Raw genomic sequence first — 25,554 nt, 5'->3', positions numbered from 1 at the left:
TGTTCACGTTTTAATTTTGAAAGTTTTATCCATATTATTGCATATAAACGTAGTTCATTTTTTTCTTTGCTGTATAATATCCAATTTTGTAAATATAATTCAATTTATCTATCTATTCCCCTGTCCCTGAACATTTGGGATTTTGTTTTTGCATTTACTTATTTTATTCAACAAACAATGCTGCTACAAACATATTTCTTGGTGCACATATGTAAGAGTCTCTTAAGGGGAAGTGTATATAAGTAATTTCTAAGTCTAAGGGTATGTTAATATTCAACTTCAGAAGATTACATCACATTGTTTTCAAATTTACATTCCTACATTCCAACAGTGTATGGAGATCTTATTCTGCATCCTTACTAACCCTTAAAATTTTGCCAATACTATGGTATTTTGTTGTGGTCTTATTTAGATTTAATAATTAATGAGGTTGAATATCTTTTCATAGGCTTATAAGCCATCCTTTTTCTTCCTTCTGCAAAATACCTGTTCTTGACCTTAGTGCTTTTTTCTATGACTGACTGTCTTACTCTAATTGATTTGTGAGAGTTCTTTATATAATCTGGAAACTAATCACTTGTGGGTTACTTTTATGAAAATATCTTCTCCCAACTTGTGGCCTGTCTCTTCACTTTATTTTACTTTTGAAAAACAAAAGTTTTTAAAAGCTTTTTATTATAGAAATGTTCAAACACACCACAAAAGTGGAGAAGATAGTAAAATACATAAAAGCACAGATAATAATAGGAACCTTCACTCATTTTCAACAATTATCAAAACATGGCCAATTCTGTTACCTCTTTGTCACCACCCTCATCTCCCACGGGATCATTCTAAAGCAAATCCCAGATATGTCATTTCATCCATAAATACTTCTACACGTCTGTGAAATAAGGATCTTATAAGTATTATCTTTAGATGTTATTTTGCCATCTAGAAAATAATTCCTTAGTACAATTAAATATACAGAGTATGCAAATTTCTGACTTTTCTAAATAGTTTTTATAGTTTATTTAAATCAAGATCCAAAAAAATGCCATACATTTTCACAATACACACGGCCTATCAAGCCTAACTGACCCGCTTTAACCTCCGGCCTCGCGTCCCTACCTCTCCTTCCAGCTCCACTGCAGCCAGCTGGTCACCCTCCCGCCTGAGGCAGGCGTTCTGCTTGTACTCGGGATTCCCTCCCTTACAACGTCCTCCCCCGACCTGTGTGTGGCCGCCCACTCCCATCTCCTTTCTGTCCTACATGTCACCTTCTCCATGAGGCCTCGCGACCTCCGAAAGGGCCTCTCCCGGCACTCCGTCTCCCTGTCCCAGCGCAGCTATCAGCATCTTCCAGACCGACATTTTACGCATTTATCGTATTAATCTATCCCCCAACTCTCAAGTAAAATGTAAGCTCCAGGAAGGCAGGGAACGCTCTTAGTTCAATGCTCCATCAGTGACTCCTACAAAAGCTCCGGGCACACAGCAGGCGCTTAATAAATACCTAGGAACTAGCCCTTGCGCCCGGCTTCCGCTCCACGCCACGCCACGCTGCAGGGCCCCCCACTCAGGAAGTTCCACCGCCGGACATTCAGCGGATCCAAGGGCCGCCCTGCGCATGAGGCCGAACAGCCCGTCAGTGCGGCGAGCGCGGGGCTCGGCACCTGTGGCTCCCCAGCGGCCATACCGCTTAGATGCATCCTACCTCTCTCTGCAAGACAGCAAGGGCCTCGAGACGGGCCACAGCAGCGCCAACGCCGGCTCTTCTCTCGGGGAACCACGAGCGTCGGCAGAACAGCGCAGGCAGTCAAAAGCTTTGGCGGGAAAAAGTACGGCGCGCGGGGCATTCTGGGAACGCTCGGGGTTACGCTTGGGGTCGCGGGGGGCGCAGGGCATTCTGGGAGCGGTACCTCAGTGACGCTGGGAGGACGCTGAGGATCGCAGGACCGCGGCCCGGGACACTGAGGTGAGGAGGTCGTTACCCGGGAGACCAACTTCTTGTCTGAGCCAGAGACTGAGAGGGCGAGCGGGGGAGGTCGCTGCAGGCCGGGCCGCTTCACCGCGAAGCTCGTGCGTTCGCGTCAGGGGGCGACGGCTCTGAGGGCGTTGCTTTGACAGGACGCGCGTGCTGAAGAGCTAGTTCTAGCTTGTGAAAAGGGAAAAGGAAAGGAACAAAGGGTCGTTCTTTCACGAAGGCCCACAGGTTCCAACAGTAGGGCACCTTATTTAATCGGTAACTTATAGAACCGCCTTTTAAATAAGGTGCTTAAGCTAAATAAAGACCTTGGAGATGTTTCCACCAGTTCCATGCTGTGTGTTAAGAAGATGGGGCCCGGCGGGGCGGGGCTGGGGGAGCTGGCCTGTTGACCTTGGGAGCCATCCGTGGGCCCGCAGGAATCCGACCTGCAGGCAGGCTTTTTCCCCCCGAGGGCCCCAACAGAGGGAGAAACTGCAGCTCCAGAGGGGCCGAAAGTTGCTTAGACCTCAGCGCCCGGGCGTGCACAGCGAGTCTGGTTCTCCTGGGGTTTTTGAGTCATCACATGGAGAATCTTGTAGGTACCTGTTCCTTACTGGTAACACTTCACCAGGGCAGAAATGTGGTCAAAATTTTATTTTGGAGTCAGCAAGTTTTCCATTTGTCAGCTTGGACGTGAAAGATGCTAGTCTCCGATCAGTATGTTAATTAACAGTTTATCCATATATGTTATGTATAGTATATCCGAGTTTCGAGGCTTAACATTACAGTTCGTATACAATCTAGGGAAAAAAACCCAAACTTTTAATTTGTAAGTTTTGCCAATTATGAACTGAAAAAAAATTGTTTTAATGTAGTTCTAAATAGTAAAGTTAAATAAATTCTCCCCTATTCCTGAACAGGTCAGTGTTGTTTACATACAGTTTTCCGAGCACTCTTGGAAGATTGACAAGAGAAGGGGAGGACCACTCGCAGGAATTTCTTGGTGACTTTGCTGGAAGATATTTAAAGGAAAAGTGAGGCAGAAAGTACTTTTAGTGGGAAATGTGTTTTAGAAATGGAAGTAACAAATCTCTAACTTTCGCCCATGTCTTTGACCTATTTCCATTCAAATATGCACAGTTGTACCTCTGGGCCCAAGCCATAATCAGTTCTTTGTTTTATATTTTACTTTATATATTACTGATGCCCTTTACCAAAACGCTTCAGAGGAAGTGAATTTTAGCAGAATTGTGAAGTAGATTGTGTTGGCCTTGGAACTTTGTACTTCATTTTTATTTTATTTGTTTATATTTTTGGCTGCACTGGGTCTTCGTTACTGCGCGCGGGCTTTCTCTAGTTGCGGCGAGCAGGGGCTACTCTTCGTTGTGGTGCGTGGGCTTCTCATTGCGGTGGCTTCTCTTGTTGCGGAGCATGGGCTCTAGGCATGTGGGTTCAGTAGTTGTGGCTCGTGGGCTCCAGAGCGCAGGCTCAGTAGTTGTGACGCACGGGCTTAGTTGCTCCACGGCATGTGGGATCTTCCCGGACCAGGGCTCGAACCCGTGTCCCCTGCATTGGCAGGCGGATTCTTAACCACTGTGCCACCAGGGAAGCCTTGTACTTCATTTTTTAAAAAAAATTTCACAACAGTAAGCATTTACATAGGAGAGTAGAAAAGCAGAGAGAAGGAAGGACTGTTTCTATTTTTAATATCAGAAATCATCTTGATTAGGTATTTAACACCTTATGTGACTTTGTTTGTGTTAATCATTTCCAAGAGTACTTCCACTTTTAAAAGAATCTAAGTGATCTTTAATGATGAAAATTTCAAGCACTGTGGTACTTGAGTGAGAAAGATGTGTGGGGAGCAGAAGGGCATTGCCACTATTCCTCGAATGGCACTACAGAGACATTTGGCTACTGAGATCAGACCTAAGGCTGGTCACACTCCAGGTTCCAAGACTGATATGTTACTACTTTTCTTCTTAAAGAGAGAAAATATGTAGGTGTTTAAAGGTTTGAAGTACTAGAATACCAGTTACCTTCCCTGGATGTATTTGTGTGCCCTAGAGAAATTGAGCTTAAATTATATGCTTTATTTTTATATTGCAGTTTTCTTTTCTGTTATACATAAGATAGACTCCAAAGATATGCTCTGTGAATTATCAACTGTAGAATGTGTCCCACATAGAAGTTTGAAAGCCAGATAATTAGTGGAAAAGGAAACTAGATAAAAGTTTAGAGATTTCAGTAAACATTTTCTTTCGTGTAAAATAATGAAAATATATTCTTCAACTTTGAAGTGCTTTATAGAGGTAACCTAAAACAGCGGAAGACTTTGCTATACATTTTTATTTTTTAAAAATTATTCTTGTCGGGCTTCCCTGGTGGCGCAGTGGTTGAGAGTCCGCCTGCTGATGCAGGGGACATGGGTTCGTGCCCCGGTCCGGGAAGATCCCACGTGCCGCGGAGCGGCTGGGCCCGTGAGCCATGGTCGCTGAGCCTGTGCGTCCGGAGCCTGTGCTCCGCAACGGGAGAGGCCACAACAGTGAGACGCCCGAGTACCGCAAAAAAAAAACAAAAAAATTATTCTTGTCATAGGAAAGATTTCATTTTCCTGAAAACAAAATGAAACTTAAGAATAGCCAGAAACTTTAGAAGGAATTTGTTAAATAAAAACAATATAGTAGGGCTTCCCTGGTGGCACAGTGGTTGAGAGTCCCCCTGCCGATGCAGGGGACACGGGTTCGTGCCCCGGTCCGGGGAGATCCCACGTGCTGCGGAGCGGCTGGGCCCGTGAGCCATGGCCGCTGAGCCTGCGCGTCCGGAGCCTGTGCTCCGCAACGGGAGAGGCCACAACAGTGAGAGGCCCGCGTACCACCAAAAAAAAAAACAAACAAACAATATAGTAGAAACATATCTAGTACCCAGAACAGAGTAGGCATTTAATACACATTGCTGGGGGGTTTTACATTATTTGTATTCAAATTATTCTATTTGTTGTTTAGAACTGCAGGTTTAAAATTCTAGCTTATATTTTTGGGGTGACAAAAGTGTTCTAAAATGTATCGTGATGGTTGCAACTCTGTGCATATAATAAAAACCATTTAATTGTACACTTTATTTATTTATTTATTTATTTTGCGGTACGCGGGCCTCCCACTGTTGTGGCCTCTCCCGTTGCGGAGCACAGGCTCCGGACGCGCAGGCTCAACGGCCATGGCTCACGGGCCCAGCCGCTCCGCGGCACGTGGGATCTTCCCGGACCGGGGCACGAACCCGTGTCCCCTGCATCGGCAGGCGGACTCTCAACCACTGCGCCACCAGGGAAGCCCTAATTGTACACTTTAAATAGGTGACTTGTATGTTATATGAATTACATCCTTATAAAACTTGTCCCCCCCCCCCAAATTCTAGATTATCGTTAGAACACCTCAAAGGTAAAATGTGAATGATATTTAACTGCTGATGTTTGCTAACTTGTTTTTATCATCTTATACTAACACAGTATCAAATATTCTGTAATGAATTGGTATTGAAACCCTATTGGTAAAATAGTTTGCTACCCTTTTATTGTTGTTTATTTTTAAAGGCCTGATTACTGAGACATTCAGTCAACAAGAAAGTATGAATGACTCTAGGCAGCAGTCACTGTTCTTCATCGCACTTCCAGATTTACACAAACTCTGTGCTGTCAGGATAATATTGAGTAATGGAGTGGCAGATAATGAGATGAGGAGTACACAGCTGAAGATATGCAGGTAAAAAAACACATCTTATAAATAAGACTTTATAAACTTTTTGAGACCTTTAAGAGCTGTTTTAGTAGTATCTCCTTTAAAGCAAAATACTCATTTACTCAATCTGTTTATATAATTTTGAAATAAAGGAATTCAGTTTTGTTCTAATCAGGTATATTGAATTACATTTAGGGGAGGACTTGAAATACTTGAGATAGACTATCTCACTGTTGAGTTTTTATATTTGTGGCTTCTTGTCTGATATTTTAATTTAAATATTTTATAGACATTGATGAATTAAATCAGGGTCCCAAAACATAGAGATAGTAATAAATATATATGAAATACCTACTGTTTTTGATGCACTTTAGGAGATACTGTAAACATTTTAGATTAATATAATTTTTAAATTTTCAGGTTGATATAAGAGTATTTCTGTAGAGTATTTCTCCAAGAACTATCTTGAAATATGACCCAAGATAGTCTTCGAAAAACAGCTTAGTTGAAGCCTAAAGTATAACACTGTGATTACTGAGGTCCCACCATGTATTCGTCCCTTAAATTGTTTGAGACATTCAAAAAAGAACTCTTAGAATACGTAACAATATTATATCTGTAACTGAATTTCTTGGAGAGGAACAAACACGTATAAGATTGCTAGGGGCCAGAAATAAGACACTCTTGGGGTGTCCTCCATTTTGCTCTTATTTATAAAACTTTTCTCCTGCCCACTGTATATTTTCCCACTCAGGTGCAGCCAGGAGTCTGTACCCTTCCTGCTAAAGTACAATTTGATACTCATTGAGCATTCACTTGTGACCCCTTTGGGAAACAAATAAGTAGAAAACCTTAAGAGAGATTTTTTGCTGTTCACCCTCATATGGGTCATGCCCAAAGAGAGGGGTGTTCTGACTCATCATTCCAATCACTGACAAAGAGGCTGGAACAGAGACAGCAGAGACGTGGTTGTGTCAGACAAAGGCAGGCCTTGCAAAAGCACATACCTGCTGCACCACAGTTCCAACAAAGATGAGGCCACCAGAAACAGATTGACCCATCTCACCTTTTGATGTAATCCCATACACGCACACTCCTGGTTTTTAAAATTTGTTTCCTTGATGATTAATAATTTTGAAAATTTTTACATTTCTACCTCTATTCCCTTTTATGTTTTTCCCATTTTTTCCAACAAAATTATTGATGGTAATTTGAATTGTAATGATTGTTGTTGTAGGTTCATTTGGCTTTTGAATACTGAACTAAAACTGCTACCCCACTTCATTCTGGCTTGGAAAAAAATTCCTTTTTGAAGAAAAAGCATCTAGTCAATAGTTCTCACACTAAAGTAGTTGATAACTTCACTGATGGGTGAATCCTTAGACTCTTTCCTCAAGTGCTTCTGACCACTACTTTTAAAAAAAAAAAAAAGGAAAATGGAAGAAACAGGAATTTAAAAAGCTGGATTCTTCACAGTGGTTAGACTTTTTCAGGTCTATACTTAAGATAAAATTGGAGTTTGTTTTTTTTTTTTTGCTGTACGCGGGCCTCTCACCGTCGTGGCCTCTCCCCTTGCGGAGCACAGGCTCTGGACGCGCAGGCCCAGCGGCCATGGCTCACGGGCCCAGCCGCTCCGTGGCATGTGGGATCTTCCCGGACCGGGGCACGAACCCGTGTCCCCTGCATCGGCAGGCGGACTCCCAACCACTGCGCCACCAGGGAAGCCCAAAACTGGAGTTTTAAAAGAGAAACTTTGGGGACTTCCTTGGTGGTCCAGTGGGTAAGACTCTGCACTCCCAATGCAGGGGGCCTGGGTTCGATCCCGGGTGGGGGAACTAGATCCTGCATGCATGCCACAACTAAGAGTTTGCATGCTGCAACTAAGAGTCCGCATGCCGCAACGAAGATCACACGTGCTGCAACTACGACCTGGCGCAGCCAAAATAAATAAATAAAATTAAAGAGAAATTTTGGTTCACAGATGAAAGGAGTTAGGAAACAGATGCATGGACAAGTTTTCATATTAATATATCTAAAACTTTATAATTCTTGTAATTCAAATCTTGCCTGATTGCTTACAGTGTTCAAGGTAACATGCTAAGTGTGGGGAGAGATACAGAAATCTATAATACAATCCTTGGCTAGAAGAAACTTAAACTTTTGATTGGAACTAGGCAATTTTTTTTTTTTTTTTTTTGTGGTACGCGGGCCTCTCACTGTTGTGGCCTCTCTCGTTGCGGAGCATAGGCTCCGGATGCACAGGCTCAGCAGCCGTGGCTCACGGGCCTAGCCGCTCCGTGGTATGTGGGATTTTCCCGGACCAGGGCACGAACCCGTGTCCCCTTCGTCAGCAGGCGGACTCTCAACCACTGCGCCACCAGGGAAGCCCGAACTAAGCAATTTTTAAATGTTCTGGTAAAGTAAAAACAGAGAGTGGGCAGTCCACTTTAAAATTAATACATTTCATCTCCACAGGCAATTGCTGTTTTTGCACCAAGATATCCTGACATCACCTGTACCTGAAATATTTACCCAAATTTGGGTGGTGATGGCGGTTAGTATTTTAACATTTTATAAAGTATTATTACTAATTACTGGGAGCAATATTGATAAACATTAATTCAGGTATTAATTATAGCTCAAATTGAACATGGTTTATGAAGACAAATTACGTTGTGTTGTAGGTTGATCAAACCATTAACAGACTTTAACTTTGATATACCTGATGTTTAAGATCCATTTTTGTGGCTCTAAATTCATATTTAGTTTTCCCTGTCATTAATGTTAAGATAAAGATTATCGATGAATAAAATACGTTACAGCATAATTTCAAGATAGCACAGACTTAATCCTTTTCTTATATTTTATTCTTTAGAATTACATTTAATATAAAAGAAGAAATTTCTTGTTCCAGCAGATCTCCAATTGTTTTTAAAGAACTTAAGTCAATAGGTTTTTTTTTCTTTTGAATTTTATTTTATTTATTTTTTTATACAGCAGGTTCTTATTAGTTATCCATTTTATACATAGTAGTGTATATATGTCAATCCCAATCTCCCAATTCATCATACCACCACATGCTAAATAGTTTTTTTTAATTTGGAAATTTCATTAAAATTTTTTCTTAGTAAAATTAGAACAAGAACTATATTTCTAGTGCTGTATATAACTGGGAATGATAAATGAAGTACCAAGAATCTTTATAAAAATTATATTATCCTGAGATTTTTGTCAAAAATCTTTCTGAAAATCCTCTTATTCTGAGATTTTAATTCCCCAGAATCTAGTGAAATCAATATTTAATAACAATGCTGATAGACCATTCAAAATCTTCTTCAGGTCTTTTATTTTTCTTCTAGGTTTTATGGTTGTATGTCCATCTTTTATCTTTTCATCCTTAATATAGCTTTTAAGAAAGACAAGCTGTTGGTGAACCAGTAGACAGTAAAGTCTCTTATTTGTGTTCTTTTCTACCTGAAAAATTATGAAACAAGGAGGACATTGTTTTAGAGTTCTAGTAAATTCTAGTATCCTAATCTTAGCAAGAATAGTAAGAGGAAAATTGCCATCTAGAAATATGTTTTACTTTCTTACAAAGATATTACGTGCTGTAAAAATTTTTACAAAAATATTTAAAATAGAAAATGGGATTATTATACATACTATTTTGAAACTTACCTTTTATTTCCCCATTAGCAGCCTGGGTATTGTTCTGTGTCAGTACATATATTTTACTAATTTTTAAGGATTTCATTGTATGGGTGTATAATAATTTAATTATTACCTTCTAATGCTCATCTGAGTTTCTAGTCTTGTGCTATTATAAACAATGCTTCAGAAAGTGGAAATTATATCATTTTTATTTATTTGGTAGTTTCTGTGGGTTAAATTCTCAGATGTTGGATTTCAGTACATTTTAAACTATAATCTACATGCTGCTAAATTGTGCTCTGAAAAGCTTGTACTAGATTACATTTAATAAATAGTGTATGAGAGAACCTATATTTCGACATCCTCATAAGCACTAAATATTAGCAGTCTTTGCGTATCTGCCAATTTGTTAGGTTAAAAATATCGATGATATCTTCTTTTAATTTCTGTTTCATTGGTTAGTTGGAACACCTTGGCCTTTTGAACTTTCTCTTGATCTTCCACTTGTGTCCATTTTCCTTATTCATGTTTAATAAATTATTGTCTATTAGGAAAGGTATTAAATGTTTATTATATGAACTTCATTGGCCTTTTCACTTATATGGTTTCTGGATTCGGGTCACTCCCAGAAAGGCTTTCCTCACTTTGGAATGTACCCACGGATTCTATTTCAGGAAGAGAAGAATGATTATTACCTGCTTCTTTGTCCTGGGCGTAGAAACTGTTGAGATGATGGCCCTCTGCTTTGCTCTGCTGTATAATGTTTAAATTCTTTATGTAGTGCATTATTTAATAATATATTTATGTTAACTCCTTCTTATCAATGTGGATTTTTTTAATAGATACCATTTTATAAAGCTGGAAAACTTAATGCCTATATTGAAAAATATGGAGCTAAGGTAAGTTTTAAAAAGGATAATAATTCCAGACATTGTTTATATTGATTTTGTATTCAACTTCTTTTGTGAGTAAACAAAAATTGGAGTATCTTTCTCATAAGTTATTGCTATGCATGTGAAAGAACCCAACATTTTTTTTCCCAGAACAACTATTTTGTGCACATTTAGTAGAGAAAGACGGGAAGAGTCTTAATTTTGTTGGGTACTTTCTTGCAGGCATTTTATGTGGCATAATTTCACTTATCATCTGTATCTTCCAAGAATAAAATATCCCCATTTTTACAGGTGAAGAAAATGAAACCCAGAGAGGTGAAAATATTGTCCACAATCATATAGCTAATAAGTAGGGGAACAAAACAGTATAGATTGTATTTCCCGTGGTGGTGAGTGTCTGGATCTTAGCAAGAAAAAAAAATGAATACGTGGAGTTGAGCACCTGTCGTGTCTCAGTTGCTCAGGCCGTGGAGACTTTGCTGGAGCTCCCTTCATGTCTCTGCATTGATCTCTGAGGCACTGTATTCTTGGTTATTCTGGCAGCCCATCCAGGCACCACTGCTGGCCTCTGTTCCTAGACCTAGTGGGGTTAGGGTTAATGAGGTTTTCGGTCATCTCCAAGATGAGATGCTTTCTTTAAGTTCTAGGATGATAAGATCTCAACAATACCGGGAGATTGTTTGCAGTTCCCTGAGAAATGTTTGAATAACCTGAAAGCTGGTTTTAGCCATCATTTACAATCTGTGGGAAGGCAGTATTCTTTCCCACCCTTGTGGAGACCTCATGATTATGCTCAGTTTTTCTTTATATAGATATTTTCTACATGATAATAATCACAGTAGGTATCTATAATATACTGAGCACTTTACTTGTTTCTGGAGATAAAGCTGTGAACCAGATAAACTTCCAGCCTTCAGGAATCTTAAAGTAGGAAATAATTCCCTCCTTTTTACTTATTGGGTGACAGTTACTTTGGCTCGCTCACTTTTCTACATGCTAGCGAAGGCAATGGCAGTGTTTTCTTCTGGGCTACATTTGTAAGGACGTTTGTATAGCAAACAGCCCTGAGAAGTTTCCTCATATGCATGTGCTATTCCATATGTAACTGAATACTCAAGGAGGGACTCCGCTGATCTCAGAGTTTCTCTCTATGCAGCTCTCTTCTCTCAATACTTAACCCCCAAACTCTACCTTCTTTGGCCTCCCTGGACTCTCAGTTCTGTCTGCTCAACCCACAGAGCCCACTGCCTCTTCCAGGATTCCTCCTCCCTGCACTGCAGCCTGGAAACCCTCTTTAATCAATATGCTGGGAGTACTCATGAATTTCCCATCTGATCATTAATTCTGTACAAGTAGAGATACTCTGCTGGTTGCATGTGTGCCCATGTAAATATTTAATTGTTTTGTGATATTGAACTAGAGTGAACCATAATGAGAAATATTACAGTGTAGTTCTGGACTTGTTTCCTTTGTGTACAGTAAAATACAAAGTAAAGTTTAAGGTCCTAGCACCGGAGCTCCAAAAATTTAGGCTTATTGAGCCAGGATAAGCAGGTAGAATTTGCCCATTATAGTCATAGTTTCAAAGTGAATATATTTTAACACTTCTTTAACTTTAGAACCAGATAGGATTAGCTGTAGTGATGACTATAACTTATATCCAGGATATCCCAGTTTGTTAGGTGGTGATCTAAACACACAGACATTTTTCTCTGAGTTTATAGGGACATAACAATTGCTGTGAACTTGCCCATATTTTGTGCTTTAATATTTTAGGTGGAGGCTCCACAACGAGTAATTCCTGTAATTCTTCAAAACTGCCTTTCATATTCACTCACAGCTAGACTTGCTCCAGCCTGGAATAAAGCTGGCCATCTCTTGGTGCAAGGTGACTTTATCTCTTTCAGTCATTGGGGCTTTCTGAACTAGCTTACTGCTATTATGTACATGTGTTTTTAATTTTAAGATATATTATTTTTAGGGAATGGTTTTTAAAGCATAGCCCCAAACAAGGATTCTCAAGCAAGCCCACATCAACATAAGTGTCATCTCCTTACTTTGGGATTATATCTAGAGGGCTCCTAGTGTTTCTTTGAAAAAAAATGTTTTTATTATAGAATACTTGACGTTTAAAGAGGAATAAATATAAGTTATGTAGCATTATAATAAAATGAACACAAATTACCAGCATTGTTGGAACCAAAAGTCTGTTCAAATTTTTTGTTGAGATCTGTTTTCTAAATATTTTATACCAGGAATAAATATTTGAGGGAAGAACTGGGTATTTCTGTCCTTTTAATTGAAGAGATACTTTTTGAATGATTATATTTTTTCTCTGAATTGTCATTAGATATTCATATAAAACTTCATTTTATCTATTTATTCATTTATTTATTTTGGCTGTGTTGGGTCTTCATTGCTCCATGGGCTTTCTCTAGTTGCGGCGAGTGGGGGCTACTCTTCGTTGCGGAGCCCGGGCTCCAGGCACACGGGCTTCAGTAGTTGTGGCACGTAGGCTCAGTAGTTGTGGCTCATGGGCTCTAGAGCGCAGGCTCCGTAGTTGTGGCGCATGGACTTAGCTGCTCCACGGCATGTGGGATCTTCCCAGACCAGGGATCGAACCTGTGTCCCCTGCATTGGCAGGTGGATTCTTAACCACTGCACCACCAGGGAAGTCCCTAAAATTGTATTTTAAAGCATTTTTCATAGCTTTGATAATTTTACATAAAAAGGTTATATTAAGCATGATTTATAAGTTTTAATAATATGGCATATCCTATGAATTTTTTAAGGAAGAGAATTTCTTTCTCAGATGGGAAAGCAAAGTGCTGTTGGTAAGTAAAAATACATAAGTTAATAGTTAAAACATTAATATAATAACAGTTTAAAGAATGGTACAGATGGTTAGGTTGTTAAAATCTTGATGATTAGGTTATATCAGAATTTAATCATATATTGTTATAATCACAGTTTTACTCAGGAAGTCACCTCTGGTTCAAAATATACGTTCTACTTACATAAGAAAAAAAATTCACTTCTCTTAATTGGAATAAAATCTATATTTTTAATTTCTCTACTTAAAGAAAACTGTGACCAAAAAGGAGTTTAATTCTGCAGGCATTTATAAAGTATAGTTTCCAGAGCCATATCATAAGAATTCTTTAGTACTGTTGTAAGTAAAAACTTTCTTTTGAGTACATGATTCTTTTTCTTCTTAAAAAAAAATGATTGTCTAAAGAGACACACATGATCTAAAACACACAGTTTACAATATGGTTTAATCTAATTCTTTCATTGATGTGCATGGTTGTATTGCAGGTAGACATGTTCCTAAATAGTAGTCCAGAGATAGCAGATGGGGGAAATCCTGAGCCAAGTAGACATTATTGTCAGTCATGGTAGCTTTTACCACCATTTGGCCATAGCCTTAAATCTCAGACTAGCACATGTAATCCACAGAGTATTTGCTCTGAGTTGACTTCTAAGCTGAAGCCTATTTGCCCTCATTGCTCTGGTTTTATGTTTAAGTTGGACAGTGGCAGTCACTGTGTATTAGCTCTGGATGAACGGGTTCATTACCTAAGTTTAGTTCCATCCCCAAACACTGTCAGGAGACTACAGCTGTCAGAGGTTAAAGATAACAGCTTAGGAGAGCAAAATTCCTCGCTCACGTGTTAGAATTTTTTCTTCTAGTTTTACTGAATGTAATATTCTATGGCAAAACTGACAAATTGTAGATGTGTAACACTACCAGTACACCAGAAACCCCCTCGTGCTTTATTCCAGGTACCACTATCTGACTTGTATAAGTAATTTTAATCACAAGAAAGCAAGATAGAAGCCTTGGGGCTCTGAAATATCTGCAATATATCTGCCAGTATATTTGAGGACATTTGTTAGTAAGACTAGTGAAGTCAAAAGCATGGCCTGGTACCTCTTCTAATTTAAGAAGAGCCTTCATCTTTCACATATAATAGATGTCAGACTTCTAAAAAGTATTTGTTGAGTTTTCCTCTCAGTTGTGGGATGTCTCATTTTTCTTATTGTAACCCTACCCTACACATGCATACCCACATATGCTTTTGTCTTCTTTTAGGTGTCTCATCTATAGACCATCAAATATTATATGGTGATTATTTGAATTTTACCATGTGTGAAAAAAATCCGTTCTTAACTGAGTTTCCAACTTGAATAAATTGAGTTAAATTAATTTCTTTTGTTACTAAAATACTTAATTTGATAGGATGGAGTAATAATTCCGGAAAGTTCATGGTTAATAATTTTATTTTCAGTATTAGACATCAATGTAACAGAAACTCAAGTTTGTCTAAGCATAGAAGCTTACACAATCAGACTGCCACCACCTCAGGTACCACATATTTTGATTTCTATGATTAACCTTACTATACTTACTGTATAATTAATATATTTATTATTATTACTGATATGCTAGGAGGTTTTAATTTTTAACAAGAAGAGTGATAAAGTTTTTATTATCAAAATCCATATTATTAAATGCTTGCTATATTGATATTGTCCTAAATCTGTTTACCAAAGAAAACACGATTCTGTCAGTTTAACACAGATCTAATTATATTACTCCCTTGCTCAAAAATCTTTTTAGGTAGCATTCAAGACTCCACAACCCTGCCCTGCCTCAGCACCCACTTCGTGCCTCTTCTTTCATCTCCAAATATTAAAAATGCTATTTCAGCTCATACTAACTGTAATAACCCCCCATTGGCATTATTAGAGCTTTTTCTTTCTCATCTATTTTTTACACGTAACAGTTTTTTCCTTCTTAGTGGAAGGATGTATCTTTTATTTTGCTGATTCTCATAGCACCCAGCATAGAATCTTACACATTAATGGTAACTCAGTAAATGTTATTTTCCTTCTTCTATGACAGTGGTTCTCAACAGAGAAGGGTGGAGGGCAAAATTAGTGATTTTGTTCCCCGTGAGACATTTGTAATGTCTGCAGAAAACTTGGCTATCACAAAGTGGGAGGGGTGTGTTGCTACTGGCATTTAGTGGATAGAGGCCAGGATCCTGCTAAATATTCTATAGTACACAGGACAGCAACCCCACTCCCATCCCCACAAAGAGTTTTCCAGCCCAAACTGTCAGTAGTGTCCAGATTGAGAAACCCCACTCATAGCACAGATGACTCTTCCTTTGCTTAGAGTGCCCCTCTGAGTGGCTATACATTATGCTTATTCTTTAAGAGCCAGCTCAAATGCTACTTTATTCATTTCTCTATAATTTTTTGATTACCTGTTATGTTGAGGCAATAGACAAGTCAAAAACGAATAGGATCTACTTTCTGGCCTTCAAGAGTTATGTAAGCCAGTAGGAAAGCTGAATATAAATAATTGGAATCTTTACTGAGTCAAAGCTGGTACTGCCTGCTGCACAACAGTCCAGTAAATTGAAAGTTGAGGTGTTGGGGCAAGGAGTAGTCACTTGCCAGCAGACCGAGACTGTGGTGGACTAGTATCCCAGAGACCCATTTTACCTGAGTTAGAGTTCAGGCTTCTTTTATACTAAAAAGGGAGGGGTGTGGCTAGTTGTTGCAAACTTCTCCGTGCCGAATTCTTTGTTCTTGCAGCTGTCCACGTAGGTCAGGTCACTGTGTTCCTGTAAACCTCCAACAAGACAAGTGTTATTCTCTGTTCCACAACTTTTTATCTCTATATGAACGAAAAGTGTTATACCTTTAAAGGTCAAACCTGGGAGGCAGAGCCTTGAGAATGGGCCATCGTGTATATTTCAAGTTTGTTCTTCTCTGTTACAGATTGGGCGGCATAACATGAGTATCTGGTACTGATGAGGAACCTTCCCAAGGCTCCAAACCCACTGTGGTCTCTCACCCTCTTTTAAACCTTCACACTACTCTTCACCATGCTCACATACTTATTTGTATTTTTATTTAGTTAGTTACTTTAATATTATTTATTTATTTGGCTGTGCCAGGTCTTAGTTGTGCCACGTGGGATCTTTGTTGGGGCATGTGGAATGTTTAGTTGCGGCATGCAAACTCTTAGTTGCGGCATGTAGGATCTTGTTTCCTGACCAGGGATCGAACCCGGACCCCCTGCATTGGGAGCACAGAGTCTTAGCCACTGGACCACCAGGGAGGTCCCCCTATTTGTATTTTTAGAGTTATACTCATTTCTGTATCTCCAACTTGCCTTATAATTAGCTTCTTAGGGACCAATATTGTGTTTTACTGCCCTTTGAATTTCCTACAGATGATACTTCTGTTTTATATATCTGAGATTTGAACCAATTAGAGAATGACAAAGAAGAGTATGACACATAGAGATCAGAACACCACCTTTAGTACTAGGATGAGAATATAATTTATCATCCAAAATGAACACTTTTGAGAGTGAAAGGGGCACTAGCTAACCTAATGGGATACTGGCCCAATGTGTATGAACTGGGATATGTTAAAAATTAAAATGAGATCAATCAAAATTGTATTTATTAATTTATTGTGCATAAAGCTATAGTTTGTGAACTGGGAGTCTTCAAACCAACAGTGGAATGAAGCTCAGAGGTGTGTTGTTATAGGACGGCTTATATAGCAAAAATGTGGAAGCTGTTTAATCTTTATAATGATTGGTTATAGCAGTGGGGTTTCCAAATGACAGGGGATTGGTTAAAAGTTATTGTAGCATACCACTTTGGAAAACAGTGTGGTTCATTTATGATTTTTGGAGGCATTTACAAGAAATAATCTAAGTTAAATTTTGCTTGGGTTGCAGAATAAGCTAAATTAGGTTTTGCCTTTGTAACTTAACTGGTATTGTCTGCCTAAGGAATTTTCAAGTTTGGTCTCCATTTTAATTATTTTAACAGATATACGGTCACACTGTTTATTACTGAAAAAGAAAAACAGCTACTGGAGAATGTGACCTGTCTGAACCCTAGAATTAGGTAGATTGACCCACGAACTTATGGCAGTAACAGAAACCCACAGATTCACTTGGGAGATCAGGCACCATTCCCAGTATGACTGAGAGAATACAGAACACTCTTTGCCAGCAGGCCAGCTCCCAAGAGGACGAGGTAGGAGTTGTCCCAGTTTAACCAACCAGATAAGCCATCCCATCTGCCCTGGGAGGGGTGAGTGAAGGAGGAGAGTGACTTCATGAATATGTGTTAGTACATCGTTCTCGACATGGAAGCAAACACCAGAAATGGGGGCGATACGCTCCTCTCTTCTGTTCAACATTTACACTCAACAGATGCTTGTTCAGTTTATTTAAATTGATTCCCTAAATTATAATTCCTCATCAGTTCCTCTAAATCTCACTTTACTTATACTTTTGATATGTCATTTTTCACCTCCAGACTGCTATAAAAATTAGTTTCATACATGTCTATGTTCCTACTAAGTTGTAATTTCTTTGAGAGTCTGGGTCCTGCCTTATTTACCTTTGTTCCCAATATACTAAAAGATAATTGGATTGAATTTTCATTTTATCAAAATCTAGTATTGGTTATAGGTCCGGAGGGGGGAATAAAGGTGAGGAGGAGGATATTTACCATCTCTCTCCTTTCCAGTTCATCTTCTACACTTTCATTCTCCTTATTAAAAATCTACCATGGCTTCTATTATCAATAAGATAAAATCTCAACTCTTTAGTATAATATACCAGTTGACCCAAATTCATCTCCCCCATCATTGCTCTCCGAGTAGCCAAACTACTAATTGTTTCTCAAAGATAACATGGTCTTTCATACTTGCATGTGTTTGCTCATACTGTTCTCCAAGCTTGTCATGTCCATTCTCTGGCTTATCTTCCCACTCGTCTTTCAAGGCTTATTTCAGATATCACCCCTCTGTGAAGACTTACACAACTCCCAAGACTCATCTCTCTCTGTGCTCCCCTGGCCATGTGTATCACATATTCTTGTCCACGTAACTATCTCATTAAACTTAGAAGTCTTAGAAGGAAGGGCCTGTGTCTTAATTGATTTTTCTATCATCAGAGCCTACCATACTACCTGTCACTCCAGTAAATATTTGTGGAATGAGTGGAAGGTTGAGTCGAGTAGAAGACTAATTTATATGTTGAACTAAGTGACATTTGTTTCTATATCCTATTTAATTCCTGTGGGCTACAAATTAGTAGTTTTCTAAATTCTGATCTTTGATCCTATCTAGGCAAATTTTAAGACAGTTTATCATAATTCATTATGAGAAATGGGATTTTAGCCTTTATCTTTAGAGTTTAAATGGATTCAAGAAGTATTTGAAACAATAATTTACTCATTTATCAAATTTTAGACTATTTTAAACTTTAAAATAATGCATTCCTGACAGTTAAGTGTTTAAAAAGAAGTTTATATGCATAAACTGCCGTTTTACTGGTTGATGCTTTACGATTATAATTGAATCCACAGTTACATGAGGAACATATTCCAGAATAGCATTATGTAATCTTAAGCTATTTGCCTTGATCATTTAACTATACGGAAAATTTGGGAATTGGGCACCTGGAAACAAATTTGTATTTACTCCATAGACAACTATTTATTGGTTGTCATTATGTATATGTGCATGGTGCTGATGGAAGACATCTTTTCCTTCCAGAAGTTTTTATCTTGGTCAGAAGAAAAGGCATGCGCACACAACTTACCAGGAGAAAGGAACATTTCCTCAGCACCGGTTAAATTCACACACCGAAAAAATTCCGTGTAGGCTTAGAACTACATTAAAGTCCCCAGTTCTGCACTTAGTAGCAGTGCCTCTCTGGGCATGTTACTTAATTGCCCTGGATCTCTTGTAAATTGAAGGTAATGATATTTACCTCATACAGTGTTAGGAGGTTAATGGGATAAAGTACATTAAGTGTACATAGTAGAGGTTCATAAAGGATGGCTATTGTTATTACTTTATAAGTAAATCGAGACACAGAGTTTAAGTAATTTGCTGTAGGTCATAAAGGTGAATAGATTCAGGATTTAGATTTTGTCCTTCCACTCTCTTCTTTCTACTACACTACATCATACTTCCTTCACCTAGGCTTGGGTTCCTTGGCTCAAATTTTTATGTCCCAAAGAGCCTTACAGAAGTACATACCTAATAAGTATTGAGTAAAAAACACAACAATTGAATAGCAATTTTTTTGGCAATAGAGTATCAAAATAATTGTTATAGGAACTATGTTTCTTTAGGAGTTCAGAGAAAAAGGAGATGTCTGAGGGAATTCATATTTGAAACCTTTGGAACTTTGACAAAATTTTCCTCTCTTCTTGAATCAGCTCCTTTTTTGATTTCTCTGAAACTGTTTTGGTTTTTTTTCCCCAGAATCTCCTCCATCCATTCATGGCTCATCTTTCTCTTATCACAGTGTAAATGTTGCTTATCACACTGTAAATGGAACCCTTGGGTTCCATTTTCAGCCCTCTTTTCTTCTCCTTCACAGGCTCACCCATTCCAGTGTTGAACCTATACAATGATACCTCCCAGACATCCTTGTATAATTTCAGCTTGTCTGTCCTTTCTCTGATACTTTCACATGAATGTACTAATGGTACTCAGACCCAGTTGTGTCTAAAACTGAATTATTTACTTGTCACCCTCCCCAGCCCCAACTCTGCTCCTCCTTTGAATTTACTCTTTTGGTCACTGGCATCAACAGCCAGTAAGTTACCCAGCCAGAGGCTTCAGGGTCATCTTTGGTTCTTGCTTGCTATATCCAATCGCTCTTCAATAGTCTACCTTTGTCTTTGAAATCTCTTCCTCTCTGTCTTCATTTCCAGTGCTCTAATTTAGACTCCTTGCCTTTCCTTGAACTATTAAAATGGTCTCCATTTTGGCCTTCCTGTTTCCAGCATTTTTCCTTCTTGTTCTCTAATTTTTCCTCACAGTGTCAGCAGAGTTCTCTTTCTAAAACAGATGTCCCCAACCTAAATATCTCTAGTATCTCAATGTTGCCTAGGAAAGATAAAGTCCAAATTCTTTAGGTTGGCATTATAAGGAGGAAGTGATATTTATTGAGTACCTTCTTATGTGGGTTTGCTCACATAAGGACGCAAATATTTGTTAAGTAAATAAATGCAAAGAGTTAATAAATGATAGGTAAATCAGAGTCTGTTGGAGTGTATAGTGAAGAGGTGAGTGGTTTGCTGGTCTTCAGAAAACTCTTAAGTTGCGAAAGACCAATATAAACATAGTGCTAGTATCATGGAGATCCCTGCAGCAATTGCCTTGAGTCCCTGAATAGTGTAGAAAATACTCAGAAGGATATAAACACAAGCTGTGTAAGTAGATGTATGTTAGAACTCATAAACTGCAAACATTTGGAACTGATACCCACCTTCTCTGAATTCGATTTCAGGTTCTCTTTTCCCTTAAATAATTTATTCATCCACCTGCAGCCAGTCTTTTCTAACAGTCATAGCCATTCCTGCACTGACCATCTTTTTCTTAACACACAGCTCAGGCAACTAATCTCAAGCACAGAGTATCACAGCACAAGATTTATTTCCAGTGTACAGCACAATAGGTATCTTTTCATTCTTGGTGTCCTTTCAACATGACCAGCGCTTATCATCTTCCTCTTCCTACATCCATGGTTTTTTGCTCTGCCCTGCTCCCCATTTCCGTTAATCTAATAAATGCAGTGGAAATTCAGAGAAGGATAAGTGAGTGAATGTGGAGGAGAAGGGTCTAGATTTAGGCCTGTAAGGTTTGTATTGGTAGAACTCAGATAAATCAGAGTGGGGGCAATGCTTTAAGCCAGTGCATTGTTAAAATGCTTATGACTTGTCCAGGCAATAAAAAATTGGCCAGGTTAGCTGGAGTTCATTGAAAAGCAGTAGGCAATGAAGTTAGAATGTTGTTTCCCAAAAGATGGATGATAAGGGCAAATGATTGTGAACCGTTCTCTCTAATCTTAATACAGTGTCCTCTCACCCATTAATACTTTATTTTCCACCTCACTTGAGGTCTCTCTAATCTCTGGCTCACTGTAAGAAAATGCCCCACACTTCCCAGGGTGAGAAAACTTTAAGTGGCAAGTTGTTGGCTGCCTACAGGCTTAAATACCCTACAGACAGGGCACCTGAGGACTGCAGAAAAAAGCATTCCAAGACATGGAAAAGGGATACAAAAGCAGAGTGAGAGTATTGGCTCTGTCCTCTCGCCTCCAAAAGACCAGATAGAGGTATAACTCCCTAACACATCCTCCACTTAAAAAAAATTTTTTTTTTTTTTTTTTGTGGTACATGGGCCTCTCACTGTTGTGGCCTCTCCCGTTGCGGAGCACAGGCTCCGGATGCGCAGGCTCAGCGGCCATGGCTCACGGGCCCAGCCGCTCCGCGGCATGTGGGATCTTCCCGGACCGGGGCACGAACCTGAGTCCCCTGCATCGGCAGGTGGACTCTCAACCACTGCGCCACCAGGGAAGCCCCTAAAAAAATTTTTTTTACTTTAGTTAAGATGCTATTCTGACAAAATGTAAGTACCTTCCTTTGGACAGAGATTCAACTTCTTATAAATTAACATAATTAAAGAAACTGAAAACCAGTTCAAATAAGTACAAAATAGGAGTTTGGGTTTGGAAGATAAGAGGGAAAGCATGAAATATTTGATATACTGTATAGAGGAGAAACAGGATGAGCTGACACACTGATTACATTATGTAAAGTGGTTATGTATGATTCAGTGTAATAGCCTTTGAAACTATATAATGCATAACTGACTGTGTAATAAATCTGTGTTGTTTAATGTTTCTTTTTGTTTGCCAAATTCTTTTGAGAACTTATGCATTAAAATCTTATTTCTATTCAAAGCTAAGAGAATTTGATATTTCTCAAAGTATTATAAAGGATTTTGAAACTAACAAGAATGCTGTTATTACGGGACATTCGATTTTGAGCAACTGGTGCTATGTTTTGCCAAGGTGAGATTTAAATTTGTAATATCTAGGGTGGGTTCAAGATAGTAGTTGTCTCTTATTTTGCTTCAACATTGATATGTGCAGAAGTATAAACCATTTTTGTGAATTTTTGAAACTGAATTATCACTTTAAAAAGGTATTGAAACAATGTTGTCATACAGAAGCCATCAAATTACTAAAATAATTTTGTTATACATTTACATTTTTTTTTTGCTGAACATATATCCAACAAAGCAGCTTTACTGAGAATACATAATATATTGAATATATAAAGTACTCTTACAATTCAACAATATACAATTCAATTAAAAAATAATTAAAGATTTAAACAAGTAATTCACCAAAAAGATATATGGGTGGCAAGTAAGCACATTGAAAGATGCTCAACATCATTAGCAGTCATTAGGAAAATGCAAATCAAAACCACAATAAGATACTGCTACATACCTACTAGTATAGCCAAAACTAAAAAGCCTGATATAATATTGATGAGAATGTGGAGGAACTGGAAAACTTATACATGATTGGGAAGAATGTAAAATGGTACAACCACTTTGGAAAACAGTTTGGCAGTGTCTTTAAAAGTTAAACATATACTTACCATGCAGTTCAGCCATTCTACTCCTAGGAGTTTACTCAAGAGAAAGGAAAGCATATGTCCATACAAAGATTGACATGTATACTCTGATGTGTATAAAATTGATGACTAATAAGAACCTGCTGTATAAAAACATAAATTAAAATTTATCAAAAAAAAAAGACACAAATGTTCATAGCAGCTTTATTTGTAATAGCCAAAAACTGGAAACAACCAAATGCCCATTAAAAAGTGAATAGGTAAACAAACTGTGGTATATCCACACAATGGAATATTATTTGGCAATAAAAAGGAATGAAATATTGATACCACAACATGACTAAAGAATCCCGACCAAAAAATAGTACATATTGTATTATTCCATTTATATAAAAATCTAGAAAATGCAAACTAAGGAAGAATTGGAGGGATTACAAGGACAGTTTGGAGGGCGATGAGTATGTCTGCTATTTTGATTGTGGTGATGGTTTCATGGTACATACATAGGTCAGAATGTACCAAGTCGTACAGTTTAAATATATGTAGTTTATTGAGAGTCAATCATACCTCAATAAAACTGTAACCAAAAAACTACCTTATTTCAACTCATTTTTTGTTTTTTTGAGATTATGAAATGTTCTAAATTTACTGTGGTGGGAGTTCCCTTGTGGCCTAGTGGTTAGGATTCCAGTCTTTGACTGCTTCAGCCCAGATTCAATCCCTGTTCGGGGAACTGAGATTCTGTAAGCCACGTGGCATGGCCAAAAAATTTTTAAATAAACAAAAATAAAATTGACTGTGGTGATGGTTGCACATATCTGCAAATATACTAAAAACCACTGAATTGTATACTTTAAATGGGTTAATTAATTGTATGGTATGTGAGTTACATCTCAATTAAACTGCTTAAAAAGGTCTATCTATTGGGAATTCCCTGGTGGTCCAGTGGTTAGGACTCTGTGCTTCCACTGCAGGGGGCACGGGTTCGATCCCTGGTTGGGGAACTAAGATGCCACATGCCACTGGATGTGGCCAAAAAAATAAAAATATCTATCTACTTTTTTTTTTTAATTTACGTAAGAGTTTAACAAATTTTTTTTACCTGGAGGAGATACTATAGGCAAGTACATGATTAAAAGTGGGAATGTATATATTAAAAGTGGGAATGTATATATAGAATCTGACAATAACAAGTAGAAACAAGAACTCAAACAGCTCCCCATTCTGGGTCAGCAAACAGCTTGAAAAACCTCAAACTGCCATGAAGGGAGAGCATCATTTTACTGTGTATACATAGTACCTGGGACTATACTGATAAGCCAAAAATGCTACTCTATTTGGTAAACTCTGCTAAACAGACCACATAAACACAGTACACTTTAGAGAGAGAATCTTAAAGTGCATGACTCTAAAGTCCTCTGATATACATTTACGTTTTTATTAGACCTAGTTTTAAAACAGTAAAATTTCTAGGTATCTCATTACAAAATTACAACTATTATAATAATATCAATAGAATATTATAAACTTGTACATATAATTAATGACTCATTATCATTTGATATGAGCTGTTTTAAGTTTGTACTGTCTTCAGGGGAAAAAATGACTTATTATTAACATAAATATGACTATTGGCATGAAATTTTAACCTGCTTAGGCAAAAGAACTTTCAAGCAGCATATACACAATGCCTTGGTCATTGAAGCCAAGAAAAGGTAGGTAGGGAACAAGATTTGACTCTGATTCATTCAGCTCTTAACAGACTTTTCCCTAAAGTCTAACAATTATCAGGCATACCTCTATGTGGCAACACTGTATTCATTAGTTTGTGTTTATAACTGGCTTATTGTTTGCATCAGTTCAACTTAGTTTTTTCTAACAATTCTAGTTGTTAAGAATTTAGTACAATGTTAATTTAGAACTGGGAGCAAATGAGTAGCTTATTTACTTATGTGTTGATAGTTGCTAAAATTTTTGAATGCTTTCCAAATCACATAAACTGTATCTAAGCATTGGCTCATAATACTTCACCACCTCTATCTTTTATAGTATGAAAATGGGACAAATAATAAGTATTCTTCACACCATACCCCCTGACTGTCCTTTTCACTCATATGAAGATTTCCAGATGCACTGGGATGACCTGGTAAGGAATAGAAACATATATTACATTAGTAGCTATTTGATTTTACTTCTTGTAATTTAACCTTAAGTTTAGCTTTCTCAGGAGAATTTCAACTTTGTTCTTAATTTTTAGTATAGCTATAAGCTTCCAGAAAATTATGGAACTACTAAAATATACTGCAGCATCTACTTCAAAATGATAGGAGGAAGGATCTTCACATATCCTTTACAGATGCTCTCTGCCCACCTTACGATCCAGGCTTACTCCTGCCCTGATGTCATCATTTTCAACCTTCTCTAAGTTCAAATGAAGCTACTTTCCCTCTACTTCTTTTTATCTGAATAAGTGTTTTTTGTTTTCCTTAGAATTTTGCTATTTTTATTTGAGGATGAGCTTAATAAAAATATTTTTTCCCCTTAAACACTACTGCAACAATTTAGACAGCAGAAGAAACTTTAGACTAGATAGGAAAAATGTTTACATGATTCCTAGTAGAAAGTAAGAAAATAATTGCAGGCTACTTAGCCAAGGGCTCCCTCCTGTGGCATGCTGGATATTACTGAAAGGGTAGAATTAAAAGAATTAGTCATTTAATGAAATTTTTTTTTCAGAGTATTTAATTTTACGGTCAAAGTTTAGAGGATTTGAGTTGCACTTAATGCACCCCATTGATTCAAGAAAATATTTTTCTTAATGTTATTTTTAA

General features: G+C 38.0%; 1 protein-coding gene across 1 annotated transcript; it reads left to right on the top strand.

Annotated features, from left to right (window-relative positions):
* Positions 1-1,901: 1,901 nt before the first annotated feature.
* On the top strand, positions 1,902-25,148 carry LOC307197489 (uncharacterized protein C18orf63-like; the record flags this gene model as incomplete). The annotated part of the gene is made up of 11 exons (XM_079943410.1): positions 1,902-1,957; positions 2,869-2,982; positions 5,538-5,706; positions 8,158-8,236; positions 10,176-10,232; positions 12,003-12,114; positions 13,019-13,060; positions 14,519-14,595; positions 22,040-22,149; positions 24,773-24,869; positions 24,981-25,148. The coding sequence occupies exons 3-11, from the start codon at positions 5,573-5,575 to the stop codon at positions 25,146-25,148; spliced, it is 876 nt and encodes a 291-aa protein (XP_079799536.1). The 5' UTR covers positions 1,902-1,957; positions 2,869-2,982; positions 5,538-5,572.
* Positions 25,149-25,554: the final 406 nt, after the last annotated feature.

Source organism: Stenella coeruleoalba (genome assembly GCF_951394435.1).
Source record: "Stenella coeruleoalba genome assembly, chromosome: 14".
Lineage (NCBI taxonomy): Eukaryota > Metazoa > Chordata > Mammalia > Artiodactyla > Delphinidae > Stenella > Stenella coeruleoalba.
This window is presented reverse-complemented; position numbering and strand designations above follow the sequence as displayed.